General features: G+C 45.5%; 2 protein-coding genes across 6 annotated transcripts in view; both read left to right on the forward strand.

The window, feature by feature from the left end:
- The window catches only part of CREBRF (CREB3 regulatory factor), a 44,023-nt gene extending 34,065 nt beyond the window's left edge, over positions 1-9,958 (forward strand). For all 3 annotated transcript variants that reach the window (XM_016211242.2, XM_016211240.2, XM_016211241.2), the window contains exon 9: positions 4,423-9,958. In XM_016211242.2, the coding sequence (XP_016066728.1) occupies positions 4,423-4,538 (116 nt within the window). In that variant the 3' untranslated portion in view covers positions 4,539-9,958. The remainder of the gene's footprint in view (positions 1-4,422) is intronic.
- A 2,791-nt stretch (positions 9,959-12,749) lies between these two features.
- BNIP1 (BCL2 interacting protein 1) lies at positions 12,750-24,402 on the forward strand. Of its 3 annotated transcripts, none has more exons than XM_016211243.2 (6): positions 12,750-12,850; positions 14,578-14,670; positions 15,478-15,569; positions 17,807-17,908; positions 18,114-18,232; positions 21,188-24,402. In XM_016211243.2, exons 1-6 carry the CDS (start codon positions 12,767-12,769, stop codon positions 21,382-21,384), a joined length of 687 nt encoding a protein of 228 aa, XP_016066729.1. In that variant the 5' UTR covers positions 12,750-12,766; the 3' UTR covers positions 21,385-24,402. The 3 variants fall into 3 exon arrangements, with proteins under 3 accessions (XP_016066729.1, XP_016066731.1, XP_016066730.1); XM_016211245.2 differs by having other exon boundaries at positions 18,114-18,198; positions 21,188-21,380; XM_016211244.2 differs by lacking the exon at positions 12,750-12,850 and adding an exon at positions 13,697-13,827.
- The last annotated feature ends 1,225 nt before the right edge of the window (positions 24,403-25,627 follow it).

Raw genomic sequence — 25,627 nt, forward strand, 5'->3', positions numbered from 1 at the left:
GTGAGAACGCAAGCGCCCAGGAGCTTAGCAGCCGCGGGAGCAAATCCCTTACAGATGTGGGGCGTCCCTAGGGCGCCACAGCAGAATGCAGCCCATGAAGCCCCTGCAGCGGCGAGGGCTGCCTCAGCTGGAGCACACGTCCTTTGTTCAACAGCATTCGTTCTGTGATCTTTCAGCGCATTTCTGTCTTTTGTTTCTTGTTCTCCAAAGTTCTTTTCTGTCTGTCTTTGTTAGGTAGAGGGAGGAATTTAATATTATAAGAAAAAATTCTTCTTGCCTTCTTATTTTTTAATGTAAAGGCCTTCTTTGTTGATGCGTTTGTGCATGCCCTTCACATCTAAAAGTCGGTCTCACTAGATACAAAACCCTTGACTCAAATTTTCTGTCCTTGAGTATGTTAAATATGTTTCCCCATTTTTCTCTGGAACTAAGAGTTGCTATTGAAAAGCTAATAATTGCCTAATTTTTTCCCTTATAAGTCATTTGCTGTTTTTGCCTAGATGCCAACAGGGTATTTTCTTTTTCTTTAAATCCCAATAATTTTAGTAGGCTGTGTCCTGGCACTGGCCGTTTAGGTTGCTATTCTCACATGTGCACTGTGCTCTTTCAGTGTGCTGTTTCCAGTGTTTTTAGTATTTGGCCTGTTCCCTTGCTTTGGTTTTCTTCTTCAGGGACTGATGAGTTATTTGTGGGTTGGATCTTCTTCGCCTATCTTTATTTTATTTATTTATATCTTTATTGATTTCAGAGAGGGAGAGAGAGAGACAGAAACATTAATGATGAGAGAGTCGTCATTGATTGGCTGCCTCCTGCACGCTCCTCACTGGGGATCGAGCCCACAACCTGGGCATCAAACCGAGATCTCCTGGATCCTAGGTGGGCGCTCAGCTGCTGAGCCACGCCTGGCTGGGCTTCTTTGCCTGCCTTTAGTGTTCAAATTCTTTCTCCCTGTCCCCTGTGTTTCTCTTAAAAGCATTATCCGTTACATTTATTTGTTCTTGTGTTCCTTTTAGTTTTGCCTTAATTTTAAGAGTTAATTTTTCCTTTTATTTCTAATTCTTTTCTGAATTCTGTCACCTTCTGAGTTTTTTTATTTATCATTATGTTGTTCTTTCATATCTTATATCATTTTCTTTAATGTCTTCTAGTTCATTTTGAACCATAATAATAATGGGTTATGGTTTTCATCCATTTTGTGGCTATTTATGCCTTTTAGGCAGACTTTTATTGTTTGTAGCAATCTTCTTATTTTCTTTTGTCTTACAGTAACTTTTTATGGGATTTTGACCTTGATACTTTTCTGTTACTTATTTGTATGTGAAATTTAGTTATTTTGAACTGCAAAAGAAAGTTTTGTTCGCGATAGCTTTTCTAACTTCAAACTTCACAGAATCCCGTTTTCAGTTAATGTAAAAAAAAAAGTGTTGTATTTTGTTCATGAGATGGTCATTCATGTCTAGCCACAAGAGAGGACACAGGAGAGGAGCAGGAAAAAAAAGTTTATCCTGGCCTTGGCCAGTGTTGCTCAGTGGTTAGAGTGTTGGCCCGCATACCGAAGGGTCATGGGTTCAATTCCTGGTCAAGGGCACATCCCTGGGTTGCAGGTTCGATCCCCAGCCCTAATCAGGGCACATGCAGGAGGCAGCCAATCAATGTGTGTCTTTCAAATTGATGTCTCCCCCTCTCTCTCTCCCCTCTCCCTATCCCTTTCTTCCTCCTTCCGTCTCTTCCACTCTCTCTAAAAATCAGTGGAAAAAATATCCTCAGGTAAAGATTAACAAAAAGAAAAGTTAAGTTTATCCTAGAGAGACAAAGTCAGTGCATGCTACAGTGAGGCCACATGGAGGGAGACTAAGGGAGCAGGCCCAAGCAAGCAGGTGGGAAGGAGACAGACAGAAATAAACCAGGGCAAGTGCCTTTCATGGGGGTCAAGGTGGAGTACAAAAGCAAAAGGTGTGAGGGGATTTCTTTGATGCTTTTGAATGTCACTAGGCCACAGGTGAAGGCAAGAGGAGGAATTTGTGGCAGAGCCGGCCTTGTCACACTAGTGCACATGGCAGCTTTCTTTCTGAGATTCCTTATTCTGCCCCCCCTCCAATTTTATCTGGACCATTTCTTCCCTATCGTCCCTGTATTGCTCAGTTTTGATTATCAATCCTGGCTCCTGCCCTGCAAGAGGGTCGTGGCTGGTCAGTTTCTGAGTTCACACAGGCTAGACTGCTGCAGCCCCTTCCCATCTTCCTGTGGGCTCCTTGTGCTCACCCTGTTTGGTTGGACAGAGTCTCCCATAGTTTCAGCTGTTCTCATGCCAGCTTCCTGTGCCTTCCAGAGACTCACCTGTTGGCTGTTTCAGACTTCTTTTGTTCTCAGGTCCATTACTTCCTTTTGACTCATCCTGCATAAATATTGATATTGTTAATACCATGCAGGTTTTATAGCTTTTTGTAGTTTCTTCCCACCTTCTTGAATTTTGGGTTCATGGAGATACTTTGTCACTTAATTTTCCATGGGTTTATGGTTTTGCTATTTAGTTGCTCTGGGGAATTGAGATTAAAAATCTATGTTGTCATATAACCATCTTCCCAGATTCCCCTCTGGAACAGTTTAAAATACATTGGCATTTCTTTTTCTTAAAGATTTGGTAGAACACTCTTTAAAACTATCTGGCCCAGTGGGTTTTTTTGTGATTAACTTTGAATACATCCTCTGTGTCCTCTCTGATATTTATATATTCCTAGAAAATTATCTCCTTCCTCCAGGCCCTCAAATTTATTAAAATTGTCTTTGTTTTTTAATTTCCTCTGTATCAGTGGCTAGTGTTCCATTTTCATTTTTTATTTTATATCTGTTGTGTTCTTTATTTCTTGAGTCAGTTAGTTATACTGTCTTATTTAATCCCCCAAAGAACCAGCTCTTGAATTTATCAGTTTTTCTAATTTCTTCAGTTAAATGCTTAATTCATTTCTTTTTATTTTCTTGTTCATTAATAACATTAAAAGCCTTTGAAATTTCTTCCCACCTCTACTTTAGCTTAATTAATTAATTTCATAAATTCTGACATGTCATATTTTTTTTCTGAATTCTTTGAAATTTTAGGTTTGATTTACTCTTTGACCTAAGAATTGTTTGAGAGATATTTAAAATTTTCCAGAAGGTAGGGATCATTATTTTCTAGTTTCATTACTAACTTTTATTTTTTGTGATTTATTGAGGTTTTTTAGCTACCTACTATATGATTAAAACTTTAAATGTTTTGTGGGCTTTTGAAAAAGAAGGTATATTTTCTCTTTTATAGTAAGACTCTCATACATGTCGATCAGATGTGCTTAATTAGGTCTTATTTTCCCTTTTTATTTCTGTAGGGGTGTCCATCTGCCTTATGTAGCACTGAGCAAGGCCCCACTAATGTGCTTCAGTGTCTTCTCGTGTTTTCTGTGGTCTTGCTTTTGGATGCTGGGACGTTTGAATAGGATTCCTTACTGCTAGATCGTCATAGTGGAATATAGTCTTTATCGTCATGAATTAAGTCTTGTCTGACACTGCAATCATGAATGCAGCTTCCTTACTGTTTGTATTTGCTTGGTATCCCTTTGCCTACCCTTTTAGTCTCCATCTTTCTGAATCACTTAACATTAGATACATCTGTTTTAAAAAACATTTTAAATTAAATTAAATTTCTGACATATACCATAGAATTCACTCTTAGATTTTTACATATAATACATAATTGGATTTTCTTTGTTAGGGAATTGGACAGTTTTTCTCCAGTAAGTGAGTTTAGCTCATTTTTTTCTTGTTAGATGTTCGGTTTTAGTTCTGTCATCAAAAAATCTGTTAGAGCCGGACCGGGTGTGGCTAAGCAGCTAGGATCCAGGAGATTTGGGTTTGATTCCCGGTCAGGGTTCGATCCGCCAGCAGGGGGCGTGCAGGAGGCAGCCGATCAATGACTCACTCACCATTGATGTTTCTCTCTCCCCCCCTCCCCATTCCTCTCTCTGAAATCAATGAAGATATATTAAAGAAAAACACCCTTTACTCTTTAAAAAAAAAGTTAGAATTTGTTCATATGGCTTTTTTTTTTTTTTGCCTTTTTATGTCATTCACTGTATGATCCATTTTTATAGCTTCATTTTTGTATGTATTGTCTGATATTTGCAAGTTCTGCATTTTTGTCTTTTGGACTGTTATTATTTGTCATCTACCCCACTTTAAAATGTTGATTAACCATTCTTTATGGTTGTTTTTGATTTGACCCTTCTAATCTTAAATTGGGGGCTTTCATCTGGTGGTGGTTGGAATTATTTTGGGGCTGCAGTATCAAGGAGCAGAGCCCTCGGCTGGGACCCGTGTCACGGAGGGCCACCCCGTCTTATCTGTGCCCTCTCCATCCTGTGTCTAAGAGCCTTTTATTCTTTTCCTCAGGCCTCCCAGTTGCTGGGCAAACCTCAGAATTTGTGAACCAAGTGTTAGAGAAGACCGCGGAAGGCAATCCCACCGGAGGCCTTGTAGGACTAAGGATACCAACGTCAAAAGTGTAATCAGCTTCATTGGACCACTGGTCAGAAACGCCTGAGTTTGTCATGTTATTCATTGTAAATTTACATTTTGTTTGCATGTCAGTTTAGCATTATGTAAACATTTACAATTAGGTTACATCGTTTTAAGAACTAAGTAGCATAAGTGACGCATGATCCAAAATACTTGATTATTGCATTTTCAGAGCATAAACCACAGTTACAACTGCTACTGGCATCAGAATTGAAACTCATACATCTAACTAAACATTTAGATAAAGATTTCAAAAATCTGTTAAAGCAAAACATTTGGAAGGGTGAAGATATTAGTAAATGCCAAATATTGTAGCAGGTTTATGCTCTGAACCACACACAAAAAATCGAGGAAGCATTTTTAAAAACAGTTTAGATTGTTTTTAGAATTATTGCCTTTTGTTCTCATTTTCCACAACCATTAATGTCACTTGTACATGGCACAACCCAGCACTCACGCCCATGTGCCATATTAGATGTTCATTTTCCGAGCTCAATATGGTATATATAAATATATATATAAATATATATATAATGTCTGTGCAAGTAAGAAAAAAAAGCATATTCTTTGTGCCTTGTATTTTGGGGAAACTATAAAACTGGTAATATTTTGTATGATGAAAACCCTAATGAGGAAAAACAAGATATATAGATGGAAAAATTATGGGGTTTAAATGTTTTTTTGTTCCAACTCTTTTTCAAATTTTTTGAATGTATATAGGACTATGTTGAAATGTAGATATATGCCACAGAGTCTGTGTATTGTATAAAAAAACAAAACAAAAAACAAAAAAAAGATGGCTCTAGAAAACTCCTATTTCGGTACTTGACCGGAAGAAGACAAATACTTGCACATTACTGCGATTGTTTTATTTTTTGTACCAAAGACAAATGCAACTGATATGGCAAACTGCCAGTCTAAGTAAAGTTTTGCACAGCTTACGTGATACTGTATGAATGTATGACTAAAAGGGGAAGAAGAACGACAGGTCAGGGTTAGGGATCTTACTGAACTGTGAATTTTATTTCTGTTTGGGTCCAATTATCTACAGAAGGAGCATCCACACATACAAATATTATTTTGCTGTTCCTCTAGTTCGCTTCCATAGTAGATAAGTTGGTGGCCATTTAGGTGTCTGTCTTTTTTCTGCACTTATTGTAGGAAATTTTAATATATTTCATTTTAGTAAGCTATTGATAAAATAGTTTTTGACCTTGAAAATTTAAAGTTTATTTAGCTTATTGTAGTATACTTCCACCAAACAACCAAAATACAGATTATTTTTATTGTATTATGTATATATATATATGTAAAGAAAGAGAAAAGCTAAAAATATCTAATTCTTTAGTTGCCACTTTTCCAATTGATGTATTATTGTGCATGTAATATTTTCAAAGATCAACACAAACTTAAAAACAAAAAAATTTATAGATTTTTATATTTTTGTACAGGTATTTTCAAACTAGCTTCTTCAGACTTACATGTGACTTCTATAGTTTCTAGAACTGAGAAATATTAACACATTTAGTTTTTAGGTGCTCTGTTTTGCTCACATAAAACAGCTTCATTAGTCAGTGTTTTAACTGTGTTAAAGCTTTACCTCTTGAGAAATTTCTGTGTCATGGCAGCATTATAAACCTTCCCCAAGATCTTTTCATCCTGTCTCTCTTACTGTTTGATTCTCAAATCTTGTGGTTTGAATTCTGAAAACTGGTAGTTTAAAAACTATACTTAAAAAAAAAATTCCTACCTAGCCAGAAAAAATAATACCAAAAATTTCAGACCTAGCTGCTGGGAAAGTATCTATTTCTCCATTACCTGTCGGAGAATTTATTCTTTAATTCTGTTTTGTCTGTATAGTGTATTTCTTTTTCTTTTACCCCTTCTCCCCACCCATTTTTAAGTGACAGCACATGAAGCTATAGCTTATAAAGGTTTGAGTCTAAAACACACAGCAACAGCTGAGCAACGGTGAACATGCTTCTTTGTCATTGTGACTGTGATGCACCAGGTTTCTGGTGTGTTGATGAAAATGTACCTGGTTAGTGCATTCACACTGAACAGATGCTAAGCTCAGATCGATGGCTGAGTAGAAGAGAAGTTCATTGTTTAAAGCTTTTCCTTTCTAGGTGGGAGAAGGCAAAGCACAAGTTTGTAATTTGGGAGTATATGAAGTTTTGACAGAGTGTGTCTGGCAAATTAAAGCGTATTCCAAAATATGGCAGTTTTGCAATCAGGTGAAAATCACTTCCTGGTAGAGATTCAGCTGATGAGGTTTATAAAATTGCCCCTTTCTAGCTGCTCTGTTAGAAATTCTGGTTTTTGATACTTTTTTCCTCTCTGCAAACCAGAATTTGATTTTTTGGTCTTGCATTTCAAAAAAGACTTTGAATCTGTTTAGTAGATTCCATATCCTTGCATTTCAGTGTTTTATATGTACTACTTAAGTTAAATAGTTAAAAGCTTTTAAATAGTTGAGCTTTTTAATGTTGACACTTTATTTTGTACCTATTTATATATGTATGTATATCTTAGAAAAGCACTTTGTTAAAAAAAATTGCATTTTATATGATTCCTGCCATTTGCTGCTAAATCTGGGCTGGTCAGAATGCTGCAGCGATACTTGATCTCAATAAAACCTGGCAGTAAAATGTAGAGTGAAAGTTAAATCCTCTTGCTGTTTTAACTTTATCATAAAGATGACATAGGCAAGCTGTGCAGCTTTACATTTTAACCAGGGGACTCTGTGGCATTTTAAACCGTCTAGAAATGGTTGTACTTTAATGCCAGTAATAATCTGCTTCCTCTATTGTCATTAAATATATCCGTTTAGTGTATCACACAAACAGATCTTATAAGGGTAATGTAAAAACCCCAACAATTGTACATGTTCTGTTTTTGAAATCGTGGCATGTATTTTTGGGTGAAGATCATTAGAGAAGAGCTCTCTAAAGGTTTTCTGTGTTCATACATGGTATCCAGATTGTTCATAATGAAGTCCAGAATCTTACTTTAAGTGAAGGCATTGTGAATTCACCTCAAATCAACCCATTGTTCCAAAAGCAATGATAGAAACTTTGACTCTAGTACTACTATGATTTAAAAACACAAAAAAACAAACACAAAAAAGCGTTCTTCCTCGTTTCAGATACACTGGATTCTTTATAGAGTTTGTCTCCATATGAAAGCATGCTGTCCAGTCGTTCTTGTTAAGATCTTGTCTCAGTTTTGAATTGGGTGCCACACTTTTTCAGTCCATACGATTGCTTGTTCTACTGTACCATGTATGATTCTTGTCCCTTCCTCTATTCTTCATGACAGATTATGATGTGGCTTTATATTGTGCCTTACTTGTACATGAAAACAAAATGTCTTCATTCCCTTCCACTTCCTAAATCTTTCACTTTGACCTTTTCGGTAAGAGAATCAGAGCTATTACAAAAACATCATGAAGGAGTTCAGATGGGTACGGTTTCAAATTCCCTCTCTTCAGAGCTATTTTATATTTGTATGAAAGACCAGTTTTGAATGGTCTTTGAATCTGAGGGGGAAAGAGCAGCGGTAATTTCACTACATCCCTTTTTTCTGACTCACGAGTCTGTCATACATCTTCCTTCTGATGCTTGACTTTATTTGCTCCTTCGCAATAGTCTGCATTTAAAGAAAGGTGTGTTCTGTTCCTCAGCTTGAAATGGACTCTTTCATTTTCCAGACTTTTTTAGGAGAAGAGTACCCATTTTGTTTGTTTTATAAACAGATGACAAGTCTCTTTAAAAGAAACAGAAGTACAGTACTTTTGGAATACAATGCTGTTAGTTTGGATTTCTTTTTATATATAATATTCATACAATTATCTGATGTTTGCCTTCATTAATAAAGCTGTTAGTTTATTCACCAAAATGTCAAGAATGGATGTGCTTTTCTTTATTCCATACATTTAAAAATATTTTAGCTGCTAAGATTTAGTTCACTTTCTAAGAGACGAATTCAAGTTGCCTTCAGCAGGAATTAACAAAAACTTACGTTCCCTTTCTTTATATAGTCTTCCTGAGATTCTGTTTGAGTATTTTCTAGTACATTATGTAACAGAATGTTAGCATCTCTCCAAATCTTGAAACTTGAATTTTGAGAGTGCATTGCTTTCAGTGTTAAAGGTTTCAATATCCGCCTAGTGAAGCCTGCTGTGGAATACCGTTTCCCGTGGGACTGAGGCCGTGTCCACAGCTTTGCACGGGCCTCCGGCCTTGTTCCTCCCGAGTCATGACAGATGTCTCACACAGTGCCGCAATACTTGTGGATTCTTTTGTAATCTTTGTAATCTTAATAAGGGCATTATGAGAAGATGACTCCATGTTTTTTTAATATTTCAAACACATTGGGATGTAACAGTGAACGTCAGTCAGCTGTAGGGATGGTTGTTTCGTTTTAAGGAATAAGCATGTTGGGGAAAGATGCTGAAATGTACTACTGAGAGTTGGACACTTCCATAGGCAGGTAGGGTTATGTGTTGAAGCATAATCCTCATGCTCGGTAAACTGAAGTTGTAGAAATTGCACCTAGGACCTGAATTCCGCCAAATTGCCATTTTTGTTCAGAAAAGAGATTTTGGAGGTAGTCATGAGGGACTAGAACCTTAAAACTACTTTCAAATAGCATTTTGGAGACTTACCTGGTGCCTAGTGCAGAACAGCAGAGTTGGGTATTTCAGTGTGCCAAGTTCTAGGTGAACTAGGTTTCCTTCTTTCATAACTGTAAACACAATGGTGTCGCTAATTAAATCCGGGTGGATGGGAGTGGGACTGAGTACTGTGTCTTGCCCTTCACCCTGTTTTTTTCTGAACCAAATAACAGAAGTGTGTGTGTGTGTACTGTATCTGCCTCCCCAGCACATTTTTATGACACTGTATTCCACTGCCTGCCTTTTCTACCTTCTTCCCCTAGGGCTTGTCCTGTAACTTAGCATTTGTGGTTCACCGTGATGCTAGGGCTGACCGCGCCTAGGAAGTCACAAAAGAGCGGAAGGGCAAGAATTCAAAGCATTTGTTCGCACAGTGTGGCAACCTCTCGCCTAGCTGCTTAGGGTCCCATCTGTAACGCTATCATATTCTGTGGTTTTGTTCCCCTGCCCCCCCAGCTGGAGCTATGAAACTTTTTATTGGATTCAGTCTTGTCTTTTGTCTAGAAAGAATTTTATCTTGTTGACGCATGAGCTGTTTAAAAATTACTCTATTAAATGTTGGTTAATAGTTGTGCAGTTTTTCTTCCCAGAAGAAAAGGCGATTCCAATGTTGCCTTTGTTTTCTGTCACCTTCCAACCCCTCGGCACTTCTAGTCAGATACAGACTCATCGTGTATGCAACATCCTTTGTAATTTAAAATAAAAAAAGATGAAAAGGTTTTGAATGGTTGGCCTCATGTTTTCACCCTTTTCTGTCTCTGTGGCTTTCCGTCGCTTACTGAGGTAACCATCCTCTGTTCAGGGTGACCCACTGCAAAGACATTCCCAAATGAAGGGGGCGGGGCACTTGAGTGACATTTAGCTGTTCCGTAGAATCACTGTGATAAACGCCTGCGTTCTTCGTAGCTTAGGACATAGTTTAGTTCATACTAAATTCTCTCTTTGATTCTCTGGGCAAGCAGCTTCACTGTGGGCAATAAAATATTTTGAGTCCTCACTCGGACACTTGTGCGATTAATTCTAAGCAAGACTACATAGAGCCTAAGTTGGGACCGGAGTTACCACCACCATAGATAGCAATGCGTTCCTTCTGCCAGGGCTCGTGCTAGGTCCTGGGTTCGAAGGAAATTCAGGAGCCCTCCAGGAACGTCATCTGCTGAGGGAGGTGGCTGCGAACAGGTTCACAGTAAAACAAGAGTTGTTACACCTGCAGAGGGCTCTGGGCATGTTACTGGCGAGGACACAGGTGCCACGTCCATCAAGGTGTGTTAGAGAATAAGTGACAGGCTTGTGCCCTTGACATCCCTGGACCCTCGAAGAAGCTCCTTTTGCTCCATTTGAGGGACAGTGAGGTTGTCAGGAAGCAAAGTGGACATGGCCTCGCACAGACTCGTTCTGCTCCAGGACTTGACCTCTGAAGACCACCCGTCACAGGAGCCTCTGCTGTGGTCCAGGAACGTGAAGGAGCTGGGGGAGCCAGGTCAGTACAGGTCTTAAGAAGCTAAACCTGTGAGTGTTCCGCAGTTAGAGGGGTTGCTCACCCACACTGATGTGGAACCAGGAGAGCTCCTCAGCCACAAAGGAAAACACTAGTCGGGAAATACTGTAATGTCCCAGCCGGAAGGTTCAGGACAGCAAGAAGGAGCTCAAAAGTCCTTGAAGGCTAGGCTGGCATTCATGAAGCCCCTGCTAGGTGCTGTCCCATCAGGGAACTTGGCTGCTGCTCAGAGACAATTCATACTCATCTCTAAGGGACCAGGCCAAGTCACAGGCACTATTGGGATGGATGTCTGTGTAGGAGGGAAATAAAGGGCTTAGAATCTGAAAACCAGAAAGAACTAAAGCCAAATCCTAGCAGATGGAGGAACCAAAAGCTACTCTCAGGATCACAGGGTAAAGGCGATGGGAACAAAACAGAATTGGCAGTTTGGGAGCGGGGGTCACCAAATTGCATACCTATCCCTCAAAGATGGCCTCTAGCTGGTGGGCCTAGAGTTGGGTCATCTTGTTAGATGGGACTGTGTTGAAGGGTGGAGGGAAGGGGAGCTGGGTTTCCTTCTTTAACTGCAGAGAGATGCAACTGGGGACTGTCAATTGCACAGGAATTTCTAGCAAGAAGCAGGATGTGAACGGGGCCCAAGGTCACATGGGCAGACCTGCGGCTCGCCGACTTCGGGCTGCTTTATTGTCCTAAACAAGGAGCTTCTGTTTGAGGATCCTGAATGCTTGACCTATAAAATGCCAACCTCTATTTCTTTCAAAAGTTTTCATCTTAAAATAACATTGCCAGGAATTAACAGAAAATGTACAAGGTCTAAAGAAATTTTGAAAATACTATGAAGGATACAGAAAACTTGAACAAATGCAAAGACAGACCAAGTTCCTGAACAGGAGCAGTCAATAACACAAAGCTGTCAGTCGTCCTCTGTTAAATAAAAAATGTAATGCCATCCCAGGAAGGACATACCAGTAAGGTTAAAAAAAACTTTAACCTAAGTTCTCATGGGAAAAATAACAGATGGGAGATGCAGGGGGGAATGTGGCGGGTATTTAATTCCCAACAGATATTAAGACACATTATAACATGTAGAAGTGTCACTTTGGTGCATGAATGAGTTGATAGGCCAACAGAATGGAAATACATTAAAACATAATTTAGTATGGTAAACGTGGCATCCTGAACCAGTGAAAAGGATTCTTCAGAAAATAGTGTTGGAACAACTGCATAACCCTCTGGAAAAAGTAAAGTTGGCTCTGTCCCTCACACCATAAACCACCATGCATTTCAGAATGGGTAAAGATCTGAAGGTAAACAAAAAACAAACATAAGAAACAATTCTTGTTGGTGCGGGAAGGCCTTCCTAACCTGGATCCCAAATCCAAGAGTCGTAAGTGAAGACCGATAAAACTCTATGTGAAACAAAAATCTTTCTAAAAGACAACAAAACTTTAAGACTAAAAAACACTAAGCCAACTCAAAATTCTATAGACTAAGAAAAAAAGCTCATGGCGAAGGGCTAACCCTCCTAATACAGAAAGAGCTCCTGGGAATTGACAGGAAAAAGACCAACAGCCCAACAGAGAAAGGAGCAGAAGATAAATACAAATAACTCGCAACCTCATTCATGATAAGAGAGATGCAAATTTTAAATCGGCATTTTTTTGCTTAATCGGATTGGCAAAAATCCCAGCGTTGGACACCCCCTGCTGCCCAGGCATCTGTCCCACACGCCGGTGGGAGTGCAGGCTCCCACGGATACCAGGTCTGCGGAGCGCAGGGTTTCCAAATGCTCACGCGCTCGGAGCTGGCGGCGGGAGCGTTCCCGACACCCCCTCTTCTCTCGCTCTCCGTTCCTTAGGGCCACAGCCGAGGACGCGAGGCCCCTGTCGCCGCACGAGTGGAGCGAAGTCCCCGCGCCGCGGCGCCGCCCCCCTCGCTGGCCTCCGGCCGGCCTCCAGGGGGCGCTGTCGCGAGACCCGGCGGCAGCGAAACGCGTTTGAACTTGGCCCCCGCCGCTGCCCGTAGCCGGCGTCTCCAACATGGCGGCTGCCCAGGACGTCCACGTCCGGATCTGTAACCAAGAGATTGTCAAATTCGACCTGGAGGTGAAGGCGCTCATCCAGGTACTGATTCCGGGGCCGCTGTCGGGCTCCGCTGCCCCGACCCCGGGCTCCGCTGGCCTTCGGTGCGCCTCACGGGCTCGCTCCCGAGCTGCCCCGGCCTGGCCGCGTCCCCCCGGTCGCCCGCCCGCTCTGTGGCCGGCCGCCTCCTTTCCGGCCCCCTTTCGTCCCTTCCCCTGAGCCGTCGGTCTTGAGCAGCCTCCGTCCCGGTGCCGTTGGCTCGCCCTTTTCCGGCACACCCGTGTGTCCCTCGCCCCTCTGTGGCCCCGCTGGGACCCCCCTGCGGCCCCCTGGCTGTGGCCGCGCCCGGGCCGCCTCCCAGGGTGCGGTCCCCCGTTCGGCGCCGTCCCGGGGTCGGGTTGGGCTCTGGAGGCATCAGCCCCGCCCCCTGCCGGCCCCCCGAGGCCGCCTGGCCCGGAGGGTGAACTGAGCGTCACCTGCCGCAGCTGTGATTTGCTAAGTGAGGAAATGGAGTCGGGCGGCTGGGTCTGAATCTGACGGCAGAGGGGGCGAAGCTGGGACCCCCCCCCCCCGGGAAAAGTCAGCCTGGGGAAGGGACCTGGGTCCCCGAGGTGCTTTGCCTCAAGCCAGCCCTCCGGGGGTGGAAGGCGGCAGCGCAATACACCAGGCGGCACAGGAGAGAGCCGGGAATGTAGAAATGGCTCCTTGATTTAGCAAAAAGACACCGAGGGTTTTAAACCTTCGTTTGGGGCAGATCGTTTCCATTTCCAACAAATGTTACTAAACGTTAGGTGTCGATTCGGAGTTTGCAACTAGCTGGGGCAAAAAGTGAAGGAAAGTAGGCCCCTCCCCTCTCCCTCCCTCCCCCCAACCAGATGCAAAATAAACCTAATTAGTGGTTTATCACAGGGCGCCAGGAAGTGTGATTTAATGAGCGAGCCAGAGAACAAGTGAGGAAACTTGAGGCACACGTTCGCACTTCTTGAACTTCCCTTCTTCCCATGTGTAAGCTACAGCAGGTCGGGCCAACTCTAAAGTCTAATGAGAAAGATTGGTTGTAGCTCGATCCCTTGCACTCTTACTGTGTTTCAGCTCCTCTGCCAAATGCTTTATGCACATAGGTGGTCTCCATGAGGTAGGTAATGTGATGAGGAAACTGAGGCACAGAACTCAGGTGACTTCTTTCAAGGTTGTACAGCTAATAAGTACACAGCCAGAATCTGAATCCACATAGCCTGGCTCTATGGCCTGCTCTAAGACCTGGCTCCAAAAATTCTGACTGCCCAGAAACAAATTCTAAACCCATCCTTGAATGTGTCTATAAACACTGTGATTTCTAATACACGGCTTGTAAAAGCAGATTGAAGTTAATCTTGTCATACGATGCCAGGAACTCAGCATCCCTATTTTCAAAGATCTAACATTAGTAGTATCAGTTTTGGATTTCCATTTTAGTTGAACACACAAGCTACTTGAAGGCTTTCATAGCTGCCAGGTTGCGTTCTGTTTAACTTTAGGAACTAGTAAGTCAAGACAGTTGTGTTTCTCCATGTGCTTCTATGTTACCTATTCAAAATTTACTTAAAGAGGGATGAGACAGTATAAATAACAGTGTTTACTTGTGTTGCAGAGGTAAACAAAAGGTCAAGGTAAATTACGGTCAGTGGGCCAACCTTAGTTGTGGCATAAGCCAGCTCTCTCTGTATAGATGGTGTCATTTCGTTTCATTGCCTTGAGAAAGGCCCCCTCATCTCTTCAATGTCTCCTAGGATATTCGAGATTGTTCAGGACCGTTAAGTGCACTTACTGAACTGAATACTAAAGTGAAAGAGAAGTTTCGAGAGTTGCGGCACCGAATACAGGTGAGCAGTGCAGAGCTGGGATGCTAAGAATGGGGAACAGGAAAGGGGCTCGGTCCTAGGACCAACCTCTGCCTGAGAGCTGTCCGGGCTTTTTGGTAAACTTTTAGACAACGAGGGTAACTGTACTAACCTGCTATCCAGGTTAAAGCTAGGAACTCTAGATGCAGAGCACTGCCAGCTGTGTTAAGTGGATGTCAGGGACACCATTGTTGTTGGAATAGTTTAATTTAAAAACTCTGAGGTCACTTGAACTATTTTCTTTTCTCTCCCACCCTCTCCAACCCACTCACCCCAACCCGTCACCAGCTTCTCCTGGGTTATTTTTCCAGCTGTCACTCTGCCCACCCTCTTCCTTGTTTCGTAGTCACCCATCACATCCGCACATGCAGCGCTCCTGAATTTGACTGCAGTATATGTGCCATCTCAAAACAGCAGAGCGAGAGGTACCAGCTGGGATAGCGTAGGTGTTTCTGTGCTGTGCCTCAGTGAGGGTAACGGGTGGCAGTGATCTGCCCATCTCTGGGTGGGTGTTGGGCACCCAGTCTCCCTGCATGTGGTGCTGGGGTGTGAAGCCTTGTGCTTTTCATATTGCGTGGCCAGCCAACAACTGTTGCTTAGTACAGAAGACAATCTGGTCCAAAGCTGGTGGAAAAACTGGCCGTCTGGATCCTCAGAAACAGTATGTCTGTGTCCTGTGTGTTGCCTTCCAAGGGGACTTTCAAGGGCAGTTTTGAAAATATGCAGCTTTTGATACTCCTGTATATTGGCTTTAGAATCATTTTCACACAGGGCTGTTTTCCCCCGTAGGAGCTTGAGCAGGCGGCTAAAGAGCAAGACAGAGAGTCAGACAAGCAAGTTCTGCTGCAGGAGGTGGAGAACCACAAGAAGCAGATGCTCAGGTAGGCGGTGGCCTCTGCTGGATCACGTGCTCCCTGGGAAACTCGTGCCTGGGTTTGCCTAAGACACCTGAGTTTAATGACTTAATTGTGTCACTTACACATAGACTGAATGTCATCTCGAGATGAGTAATTCTCAAAGAGGAGGGCAAACAGGGGCTGTTGGGTAGGTGGAACTGGGCATAGTTTACAAAAGCATATTTAGCGTTATACTGTTTTTTATATTTTTAAAACAAAACCAAAAAAATGGTTGCTATGTAATATGCCTTCTTTTTCTATAAGGAGAATTACTACCAGGAGAAGTCCACTGAAAGAGCCTATTTAAGATGGACCAAAATTTAGAAAATTGTGAATGGGACTTTATCTTAAAAAGTGAAATAAGACTGTAACTCAGCTTCTGTTATATAAAGTTGAGGTTATTGTGGCTGTGTGCTAATACTTGATTCTGTAACTGAAGATATGTGCTATTTCTTGGTATTGAATTGGGGGACTTTTCCAACAAAATTGTCTGAAACAGTGCCTGTCCCTTCACATTTGACTTTCACACCATAATCATAAGAGAGTTCTTATTGCAAAAATATTTAAGGGCTCATCACCTTTCCCAACCTTCTGGTGGCCAAAGTGTTCTCTTTTAAAGCCCCTACTGGGCCACCCCCCAGGCGTTCTCTTCATCCTTGGTAGTGGGTTGAACTCTGCCACATCCGTGCATGTCTGTGGCTTTGCTTCTGATTTGAATGTTGCTCAGCATCTTCCTGGCTGACAGCAGCTGTGTTTACAACACCCAGCAATCAGGAGGAGGGAGGCTGACAGTGCCATGGGTGTGCTCGAGGCTAGTGTGCAGGGAGGAGGTGTGAGTGGCGACCAGTGCTAATGTGCTGGGCTCAGTAGTGATGCTTTGTGTCATGATGACTTTTGCCTCTCGGGGGCCACCAAGGGCACTTAGAGTACAAACGCTGAGTAAAGAGGACCCCTGGGATAAAATAGCAAGTTATGCTGGACACAATCAGCTGAGCGTGGGTGGAAAGTTGAGAACGGCCATCCATGCTGTGGAGTTGGAGGGCAGAGGAGAGAGGCAGTAAATCCAGGCTTTGGCGATTGTGTGTGGAAGCAGTAGCTGTGCCTGCTGGCTCCGTGCTCGCTAGTCACACTGAACAGTAAAGATTGGCTCGCTTGTCTTTCTTCCCAGTAAGTGTGAGCCCCTCAAGGGCAGGCACTGTTGCTCTTCATCTTGACTTGCAGGGCCCAGTAGCACTGCCTTGCTACCAGTTTGAAAAAGTCACTGATTTTTTTATAAACATCAGGTGTGAAAGTGCATAGCCGCCGCTCTTCCAGTGTCAGGGCTCATCTGAAGACTTAGCCTCGGGTGCTGGTGGAAAACCACCTGTTGGTTCTGTTCTCTCCGCTTGATCTGAAATGTTTCCAGGGTTCACGCATTGATGCAAGCTGGCTGTGTAGAGTTCTAGAGTCTGGGCTAGGGGCTCTGGGGGGCCCAGTTCACTTTTTTCTGGTCCATCCGCAAAGGCTGCGCTGCTAACTCCAGGCTGCTGCTCACCAAATTGGAGTTGTCCCTCCCAGGGAGAGTGGATAAAACATGTAAATAAATCTAATGCACCAGGCCTGCTGGTTCAGTGTGTTTGTGTCATCTGCAGTCTGTGTGTGGTATGCAGAGAACAGCGGACTTTGAAGAAACGTTGAGCAAAACTGGCTTTTCATGATTTTTCTACTTCTTACAACCTGTACTGGCTGGGCACTTGGTGGGCCAGAAACCGTCGTTGTAGGTGCCGGTGATGCATGCATGGGTGAGGCTGGGTCTTGAGGATCAAAGTCCGCTGTATATAGGGCAGAACAGGAAAGTGTGAGGGAGAGCTGGGCAAAACCGGGCCTCCTGTACTCAGCCGAGGGGTTCAGAGGTTACCCTGAAGTCTAGAGCCTTGCAGGCTGCATACAGAGCTGTGCCATGGCCAGACTGCTCCCTCAGGCTACCCGGGGGACAGGGACAGTGTGGGCATTTGGAGAATATCCCGGACATGGCCAGGGTCCAGATGAGAGGTGCTGGGGCCTGAGCTGGAGCAATTGCTGGGGCAACTAAGAGGAGGAGGCGGTGGGAGGTAGGGAGGGACTTCATGGGCCACCCTGCGTGCCCTCCAACACCCCCCCTGCCAGAAGGAAGAACTGCTGGGACTCGAACTGTCAACCTAGCAGAATCCTCAGAAACTCACCGGTGCCCCTTCTGCTTCCAGCAATCAGACATCGTGGAGGAAAGCGAATCTCACTTGCAAGATCGCAATCGACAATCTAGAGAAAGCAGAACTTCTCCAGGGAGGAGACCTCTTAAGGCAAAGGTATCTCTCTGTTACAGAAGGCAGCACCCATGGACGTCCCTGTAGCAGTCTTTAGGAGTGTGGACTCAGCACGCCCTTGTCAGCATTGCCCATGAACATTTAAATAATTTGTATTCATTTGATAGATTAAAACATGGGGTCTCATTTGCATTGGGGCTTCCTTGCAGCCAGGCTTGTTGACAGTCCTCCTGCTCTGGACTTCTAGGAAAACTACCAAGGAGAACCTGGCACAGACGTCCAGCACCATCACAGAGAACCTCATGGGGATCAGCAGGATGATGTCCCAGCAGGTACAGCAGAGCGAGGAGGCCATGCACACGCTAGGTAAAGCCAGGCCTGGAGTGGGCAGCGTCTCCCAGGGGTGTGGCTCCAGGTCCATGGCCTGGCACCTGCCTCAGCCTCCCATCGAGGCTTCCTGACTCGTGTGGCTTCTCACTTCCAAGACCCCATGGTTTCATCCAGAGTGGGATGTGCTGCTCTTTTCTTTGGTTTTTATTGTACATCCCCATTTAAAGGTTTCCTTGGCAGAAGCACTGCCAGGGGCTCGTGTGAAAATCAAGAGATCCACAGTGGGTGCCAGCAAGTGGGGCTGGGGAGGGCCTGGGAGTCTGTGCTTTATCCAGGGCTCTCAGGACCAACCAGGCCAGGCTGCCTTGGGAGTCATCACCCAGAGAGATATTCAGGGTATTGGCGGCCGGCTTACCTGCTAGGACCTCAGCTTACAGTTACACTCCCCCGTATGGTTTTTACCATGAGCTCCTTTCACAAGATCCAGTCAGAGGCCACAGAAGCTGCTGGAGACCATGTGGCTCTCCAGCAGCTTTCCCACGATGTCTCCCTTGTGACTTGAGAGAGAATCTGCCTCTCCAAGGCCCTCTATGTAGGAAAACAGAAGAGGGTTTGCTCCTTGAGCCACTTTGGAAGATTTCACACAGAAGTAGAGAGCATGGTACATGAACTCCACGAACCCATTACCAGCTGATCCAGTCTTGTTTCAACTCTGTCCTCACTGTGCTCCTGTCTGGGTGATTTTGAAGCAAATCCTAGCCATCAGGTCTAAACATCTCAGTGTGTCTCTAAGAGACTTTTGAAACAAAAAACAAAAGAAAACCAAGACCCCAGTACTGTTACCACCCCTAAGAAGTCTTTCAGTTTGAATCGCCTTTGTTTTCAGTGCACAATTCAAACAGGCAAAAGCAGAAGGAAGCTAGCAGCTTGCGAGGGTGACTCCCTGTGTGTGAAACTTATCCGGGCATTTAGGCTCAGAACCAGCTGATCACTCATCTGAGTGTGTCCTGCATGCGCAGACCGAGCCTGGGGAGAGCCCTCGGAGAACGTGAGAGAGAGGAGGTGTCTGGCCTTGAGTCAGGGCTTTCCTGCTCTGATGCAGGTGACAGACACCTGTCCCCAACACACTCATCAGGAGCAGACGGTGTATTTAGGTCGTGGGGAGGGCACACAGGTGCCAATAGTTCCTGGGGTGTTGAGGACTGTTTGGGGGGCACATTTTGTAGGAGAGAGCTGTTGAAAAAATGCAGTTCTTAATCTCCATATGGCTCACAACTTCAGCTTGATTTAATAGCCAGTAGAGCCATAATTTTTTTAAAGAGCCTATTAGGGACCCGATCTGGAATTTGCTGGTGGGGGTAGCTAGGGGACAGGATTGCCAGGGAGCTCGTGGTTCTTGGGTAGGGGCGATGGGCACATGGTATTTTATGATACTATTCTGTCTACTTTTGTGATGCTTTAAAGTCCTCTATAAAGAAAGTTTACAAAGAAAGGCCTATTAGGTTTTTACTTAACAGGTTCTGACTTAGGTTCTGAAGTGCAGAGGCATGGAGAGAGGGCTGAGGGGCTCTTATGTCAGAGTTCGTTTCTCCCTTTCTCTGCCTTTTCCAGAGTGCTTCTCTGTGTCTTCTAGTAATTTCTTTTACTTGCTTATTAACTTTTGACTTTGCGAAAGGTAATGTAAGTTCCATGGTTAAGGAAAAGTCTCCAGGCCGGCAGCGTCCGAAACACCGTGAGCCATGTGTATAACTTTCAGTTTTCCAGGAGGCACATAAAACAAAACAAAACATGAAATTAATTTTAATAATGCATATTATTTAACCCATTATATGTAAAATATTACCATTTCAACATGCAATTAGTATTAAAAATAATTGAGATATTTTATATTCCTTTTTCTTCATACTAAGCCTTTGAAACTGTGGCTGTTTTATACTCAGACATCTCTGTTTGGATCCGCCCCATTTTACACACTCAAGTTCCTCATGGGTCCAGGGCTGCCATATTGGACTGCGCAGCCTCGGACAGTGCAAGGGGGAAGCAGAAAGACAGCCCCTCTGACCCCCCGACCCCTGACCTCCTGGTCTGCTCCCCAGGGGCACCACTGTTACCAGTTTCTTTCCATTTTTCTGAGGTCTCCAAGCATGGACAGCACAAGCAAATGAAATGTTATCCACCTGCCTCTTTCTTAACCTGGATGGAAACATTTCACGTATCTCCTTCACGCTTTGCTCTCCACTTAGCAACACGTTTTATTCTGTGGATGTTCCGATGATGCCTTGTTTTACTTTATAGGATAGTCTTGCCAGGTAACCTCTTCCCCAAGTGTCAGGCCCCCATACCCAAACTCGGCAGTAAAGTTGACACCTGGGCATGACTAGCCTGAGGGAACATGTGCCTCCTCTTAGGTGTCACTCAGTGTCTAAGCACAGGTGTTACATCTTTAAAGCAGCAGCCTGTCTCAGGACTGAAGGACTTGCTTATGTGAGGGCTTGTGGCAGGGCCAAGCCCAGGCTTTCATGATCCCACAGAGAGCAGGTCTGGCCAGCAGGTGTCCTGGCAGGGCCTGGTGCCTTCCAGCTCTGTCCCCATACAGACCTCTGGGGCTGGTCCCCGGTCACCTGGAGTAGTTTTGTGGTTGGTGGCTCTCAGCAGCACCCGCCTGCTTCAGAAACGGAGGTCGGCAGTAGGGAAGAGGCCTCTTCTGCCCTTGTCCCTGGTGGTGTCCACACGGGAGGACTCCTGGTTATGGCCCTGTGCCATTGTATGTGAATGCACCACGGCACTCTAAGCTGGGTGGGACCAGGGGAGCGCAATGCCTTGTTTTGCCTTGTGCTCCACTTCTCTGATCTCTGTTCTCCGTCTCTGCTTCTGGCTCGGGGAACCTGCTTCGGAGAGCAGTGTGTTTACTGGGATCCTGGCCAGCAGGGCCATCTTCGGATTTTCTGCTGAGCAGTCTCTGAGTCAGGCTCCTTCCCTCTTATGTTTCAGTCAACTCCTCCCGGACTATCCTGGATGCCAACGAAGAATTTAAGTCCATGTCGGGGACCATCCAGCTGGGACGGAAGCTCATCACAAAATATAATCGCCGAGAGCTGACGGACAAGCTTCTTATTTTCCTTGCCCTGGCCCTTTTTCTTGCTACAGTTCTCTATATTGTAAAAAAGCGGCTCTTCCCATTTTTATAAGAGCCGAGAGCTGCCAGCGTATGCCCTTTAAGCTCCGGTGTCAAGATTCCGCCAGACTCCTGAGCTCTGGCCCAGGCTGCCAACCGATCCACCTCCCCCGATTGGTTCCAGTTGCTCGGCAGGTCGGATGCAGACGGCCCCCAGGTTTTTGCAGGTGTCTGCCTTGTAAAGGATGAGCAAAGCAAGGGAGGCCTGTCCTCAGGACCCCTACAGGGACACACGGACTCCAAGAGCCATGGCACACTATGGGTGGCTGCTGCGTGGACCGCCCTCTGGGATCTGATGTTCCTCCTCTCTCTCCCTCTCCCACTGTGGCCTTCATGCCAGATTCGGTGGAGGGAAGAGAGAAGGGGGCAGGGGGAGGAAGGAAACTCTGGTCCATTCCTTGAATAAACTTGACTGTTTAATGGAGTGAAATGCAGTTGGCGTTGCAGGGTTTCCCTCTGGGAACCGTGTGCCTCTGTGTTTGATGTCCAGATTTCTAGGACATGAACTTTGATCATTTATTTGTTCATCCAGCAAAGCAGTGTGGCGCCATAGGCGCGCACAGTGAGTTGTAGACATGACTGCTACGAATACACTGAGAAAGCAGCCACGGCCCCTCCCTCAAGGAGCACGGAGAGTGAGGCCCCACAGGCACTGGAAGGAGCACGGCAGCCCCGCTGGAGGAGGCTCACCGACCCCTGGAAAGGCTGAGGCAGACAGCCTCTGCACAGCAGCCCGACCTGGGCTGGCCTGGGGGTGCAGTGTCGCAGGGGCTGGCCCACACCTTTCTCTTTGAGGTCCAGAGCTAAATATAACCAAGGAGAGTGAAGCTGGTGATAAGCTGAGGCCTGTCTGGGCCTGAGTTCTGTTGAGGCCAAGGGGATAGGGCCCTGGCTCGGCCAGGCTGGGGATGTTAGTGTCTCTCTGTGCCATAGGCCTGGCTCACCTTGCACATGCATCCCAGCCTCCCCACTATTTATAGCCCCAGAGGCCCTGGAAGGGTAGTGTGGAGGCAGAGGGGAGAGTGGGAAGAGCGTGGACTTTGAAGCTTGGCTCAAGGACTTGGCTCTGAGTCTTCACTACTAATGGACCACATGGCCATGGGCAAGTGACCTTATGTCCCTAAGCCTTAAGTTCCCCACCTGTACCGTGGGGCCCATAGTCGACATAGACACTCGCGGAGTCCATTCGAGAATCAAACGAGAATGTGCAGTAGCAAGTACAGCTTCCGTGTGACTGAGCAGTGGCATTTCAAGATGCAGAACTCTGGGCCCGAGGGTTCTGTAGCGACAGCCGGGGCTTTGGGGAGAGCTGGCCGGGCACCGGAGTTCTGTTAGATGTGTTTGGGTGGCAGGGCCACAGCTAAGGCCTCAGGTCTGAAGTGCCAGCTGGTCATGGGACCGTGTTAGGAGACGCAGCACACTGCAGGCTGACTAGTTTCCTGAGTAGCTCTGGAGTCGAAGTGTGGGCCTGTGTTTACACCTTATAGATACCAGCCTTAGACAACGTATGGCCCCAGAAGACACTGGGTGTAAATTGGGCGCCCATGTGTCTTATTTATAGTCAAGTTAAAGCTGAGACTAAAGCACAGATGGGAAATTCCGCTCAGATTCCAGCTGTAAGGGCAGCAGATGGGTGTGATCAAGTTAGGAGTTTCTCGTCTTAACGTTTTTCTTTACTGCTTCCCGCTGATTGTCAACATCCTCCTCACAATATGGAACGTGTGGGCTCCGTACTCCTCAAAATTCTTCCTGTGACACTTTATTCCTCTCTTACTTGCCTCCTGAAAATAGTGTTGAATTTGACCCATTTTGAAATGTCATTGATAACGTTTGTCTTACAACTGCCATCAGCCCTTGGGGTTAAGAGCTATCCCTTGCACCGCTGTGCAGGAAGTGGCCGTCCCCATGTTCAACCATGAGGGGGCACTGTTCACACTTGCTCTATGGTCTTGGCAAATGTAGGACTAACCCCATCGGTCCATGTGAAATGCTCTTAGGGATTTTTAAAAAAACCAAATACCAGGTTTTAAACAAAAGAAATGTACAAAGCTTACTTTTATATCTAGGTTTTGGAAGACATTGCATAGATCACTTTCCACTGTTAAACAGTAAGGCAAGCTTGTATTCAACATTTTAATTAGCTGACAAGGAATTAAAAGCATAGAGCCGTCAAGAGAGATCTCTCATTCAAGTATTTACGAAGCACCTACTTTGTGCCAGGCACTGTGTGAGGGATACATGGTGAACACGAGCAAGATTCCCCGTGGGCACTGAACTTACAGTATGTGGGGAAAGGCCAGGCAGATGGTAACAGTTAACACATCAATACGTCATTCACTGTGTTAGAAAGTAAGTGCTTGGGGACGGAGCAGGCTAATGGAGATCGGAACGTAGGCGTGGTCATTAGGCAGGGTGCTCAGAGCTGGCCTCACTGAGGTAAGATTTGAACAAAGACTTGGGGACACACCACACACAGTTAAATGGGCAGCCAAGGGAAAAGGGCTCCACATGGACCAGCTAGAGCAAAGGCATCTATGCTATTGTGATTTATAATAAGAAATATATATTTTGTCTTAGTCCTGTCCCTGGCCCAAAGCCCCTAAAACCCTTGGAATTTCTTGTGAGGAGAGGGATGAATATGTCTTTTGTTATGTTAATTGAATGACTTTTGAACCCCACCCCAAGATGGGGCCTGGTTGCCAGAGGAACCAACTCTGTGATTAGAGAGTTGGAGCTTTCGGGCCCACTTCTGACCTCTGAGGAAGGGACAGGGACTGAAGGTGTAGTTCAGTCACCAGTGGCCAGTGAATCCAGCAATCGTGCGTTTGTGATGCCTCCATAGAACCCAAAAGGACAGGTTCAGAGAGCTCCTGGGCTGCTGAGCACCTGCAGATTCAGGAGGGTGTCAGGAGTGTGCTCGGCGAGGGCGTGAAGCCCCACACCCCTTCCCCATGCCTTGCTGTCCGCATCTCTTCCATCTGGCTGATCCTGAGTTACATCCTTTATAATAAACCAGTGATCTAGTGAGTAATATCTCTGATTTCTGTGAGCCACTCTAGCAAATTATTGAACCCAAGGAGGGGGTCGTGGGAACCTCTAGTCTATAGCCTGTTGGTCAGAAGCACAGGTGACACCCTGGACTTCCAGTTGGCATCTGATGTGGAGTTGAGTTGGGGCCGTTTTGTGGAACTGGACCTTCAACCTTGGGGATGTGACACTATCTCCAGGCAGCTAGTGGCAGAAGTGCATCGAATTGGACACCCAGCTCGCGTCGGAGACTTGCCTGGTGATGTGGAAAGAACCCACACGGTACAACTGGGAGCAGAATCGAAGCACGACTGGCCTACTTGGGGAATAGCAAGGAAGCCACTGTGTCCAGACCAGAGTGTGAGGAATGGGGGAGAAGAAACACCACAGGTCAGAGAGACAGCGGGGGACAAGGTCACGAAAGGCCATACAGGTCATTGGAAGGATTGGTCTTGTGCTCCGAGAGACATGGGAGCCACTAGAGGGCTCTGAGCAGAGCAGTGACTTGATATGACTTAGGGGTTAATAACAAAGTGAAGGGGACAAGGGCAGAGCAGAGAGACCAGTTAGAAGGACAATTGCAGCTGTCCAGGTGGCAGACAACGGTGGCTTGTACCTGGCTGGTAGCAGTAGACTTGGAGAGAGGTAGTCATATCTGGATATGACTGGGTAGGGTCTCCTGAAGGGATGGACATCGGTCTTGAAGGAATGCGAGGAAAAAAAAGAGATCTGTGGCCTAAGCAGCGGAGGGAGAAAGACAATCGGGGGTGAGGTGCCTGTTTTGAGATGGCAGGCGCGCAGGTGCGTGTAGGTCTGGAGGCCGGGAGACCAAGCAGGGCGAGCGGTGTAACTTTGGGCCGCGTCTGGCAGCCGGGATTTAAGCCGTGAGGTCGGGTGAGACCTGAGTATAGAGGGAGGAAAGGAACAGAGAGGAGGCAGCAGGCGAGACAGAGGGAGGGACCGGACGGAGGAGGCGCTCTGACTGGTGAAGCCCAGCAGTCCCGCTGCTGCTCTCTTACTTCCTAAAATGAGATTTCCTTATCTTCAAGAATCTGTATTTTTTTAAAAGTATGTCTTTATTGATCTCAGATAGAGGAGGGGAGAGGGAGGGAGGGAGAGAAACATCAGTGATGAGAGTCACTGATCGGCTGCCTCCTGCAGGCCCCCACTGGGGGTCGAGCCCACAACCTGGGCACGTTCCCCGACCGGGAATGAACCGCGATCTCCCA

The sequence above is a fragment of the Miniopterus natalensis genome, chromosome 4 (assembly GCF_054644295.1).
Source record: "Miniopterus natalensis isolate mMinNat1 chromosome 4, mMinNat1.hap1, whole genome shotgun sequence".
NCBI lineage: Eukaryota > Metazoa > Chordata > Mammalia > Chiroptera > Miniopteridae > Miniopterus > Miniopterus natalensis.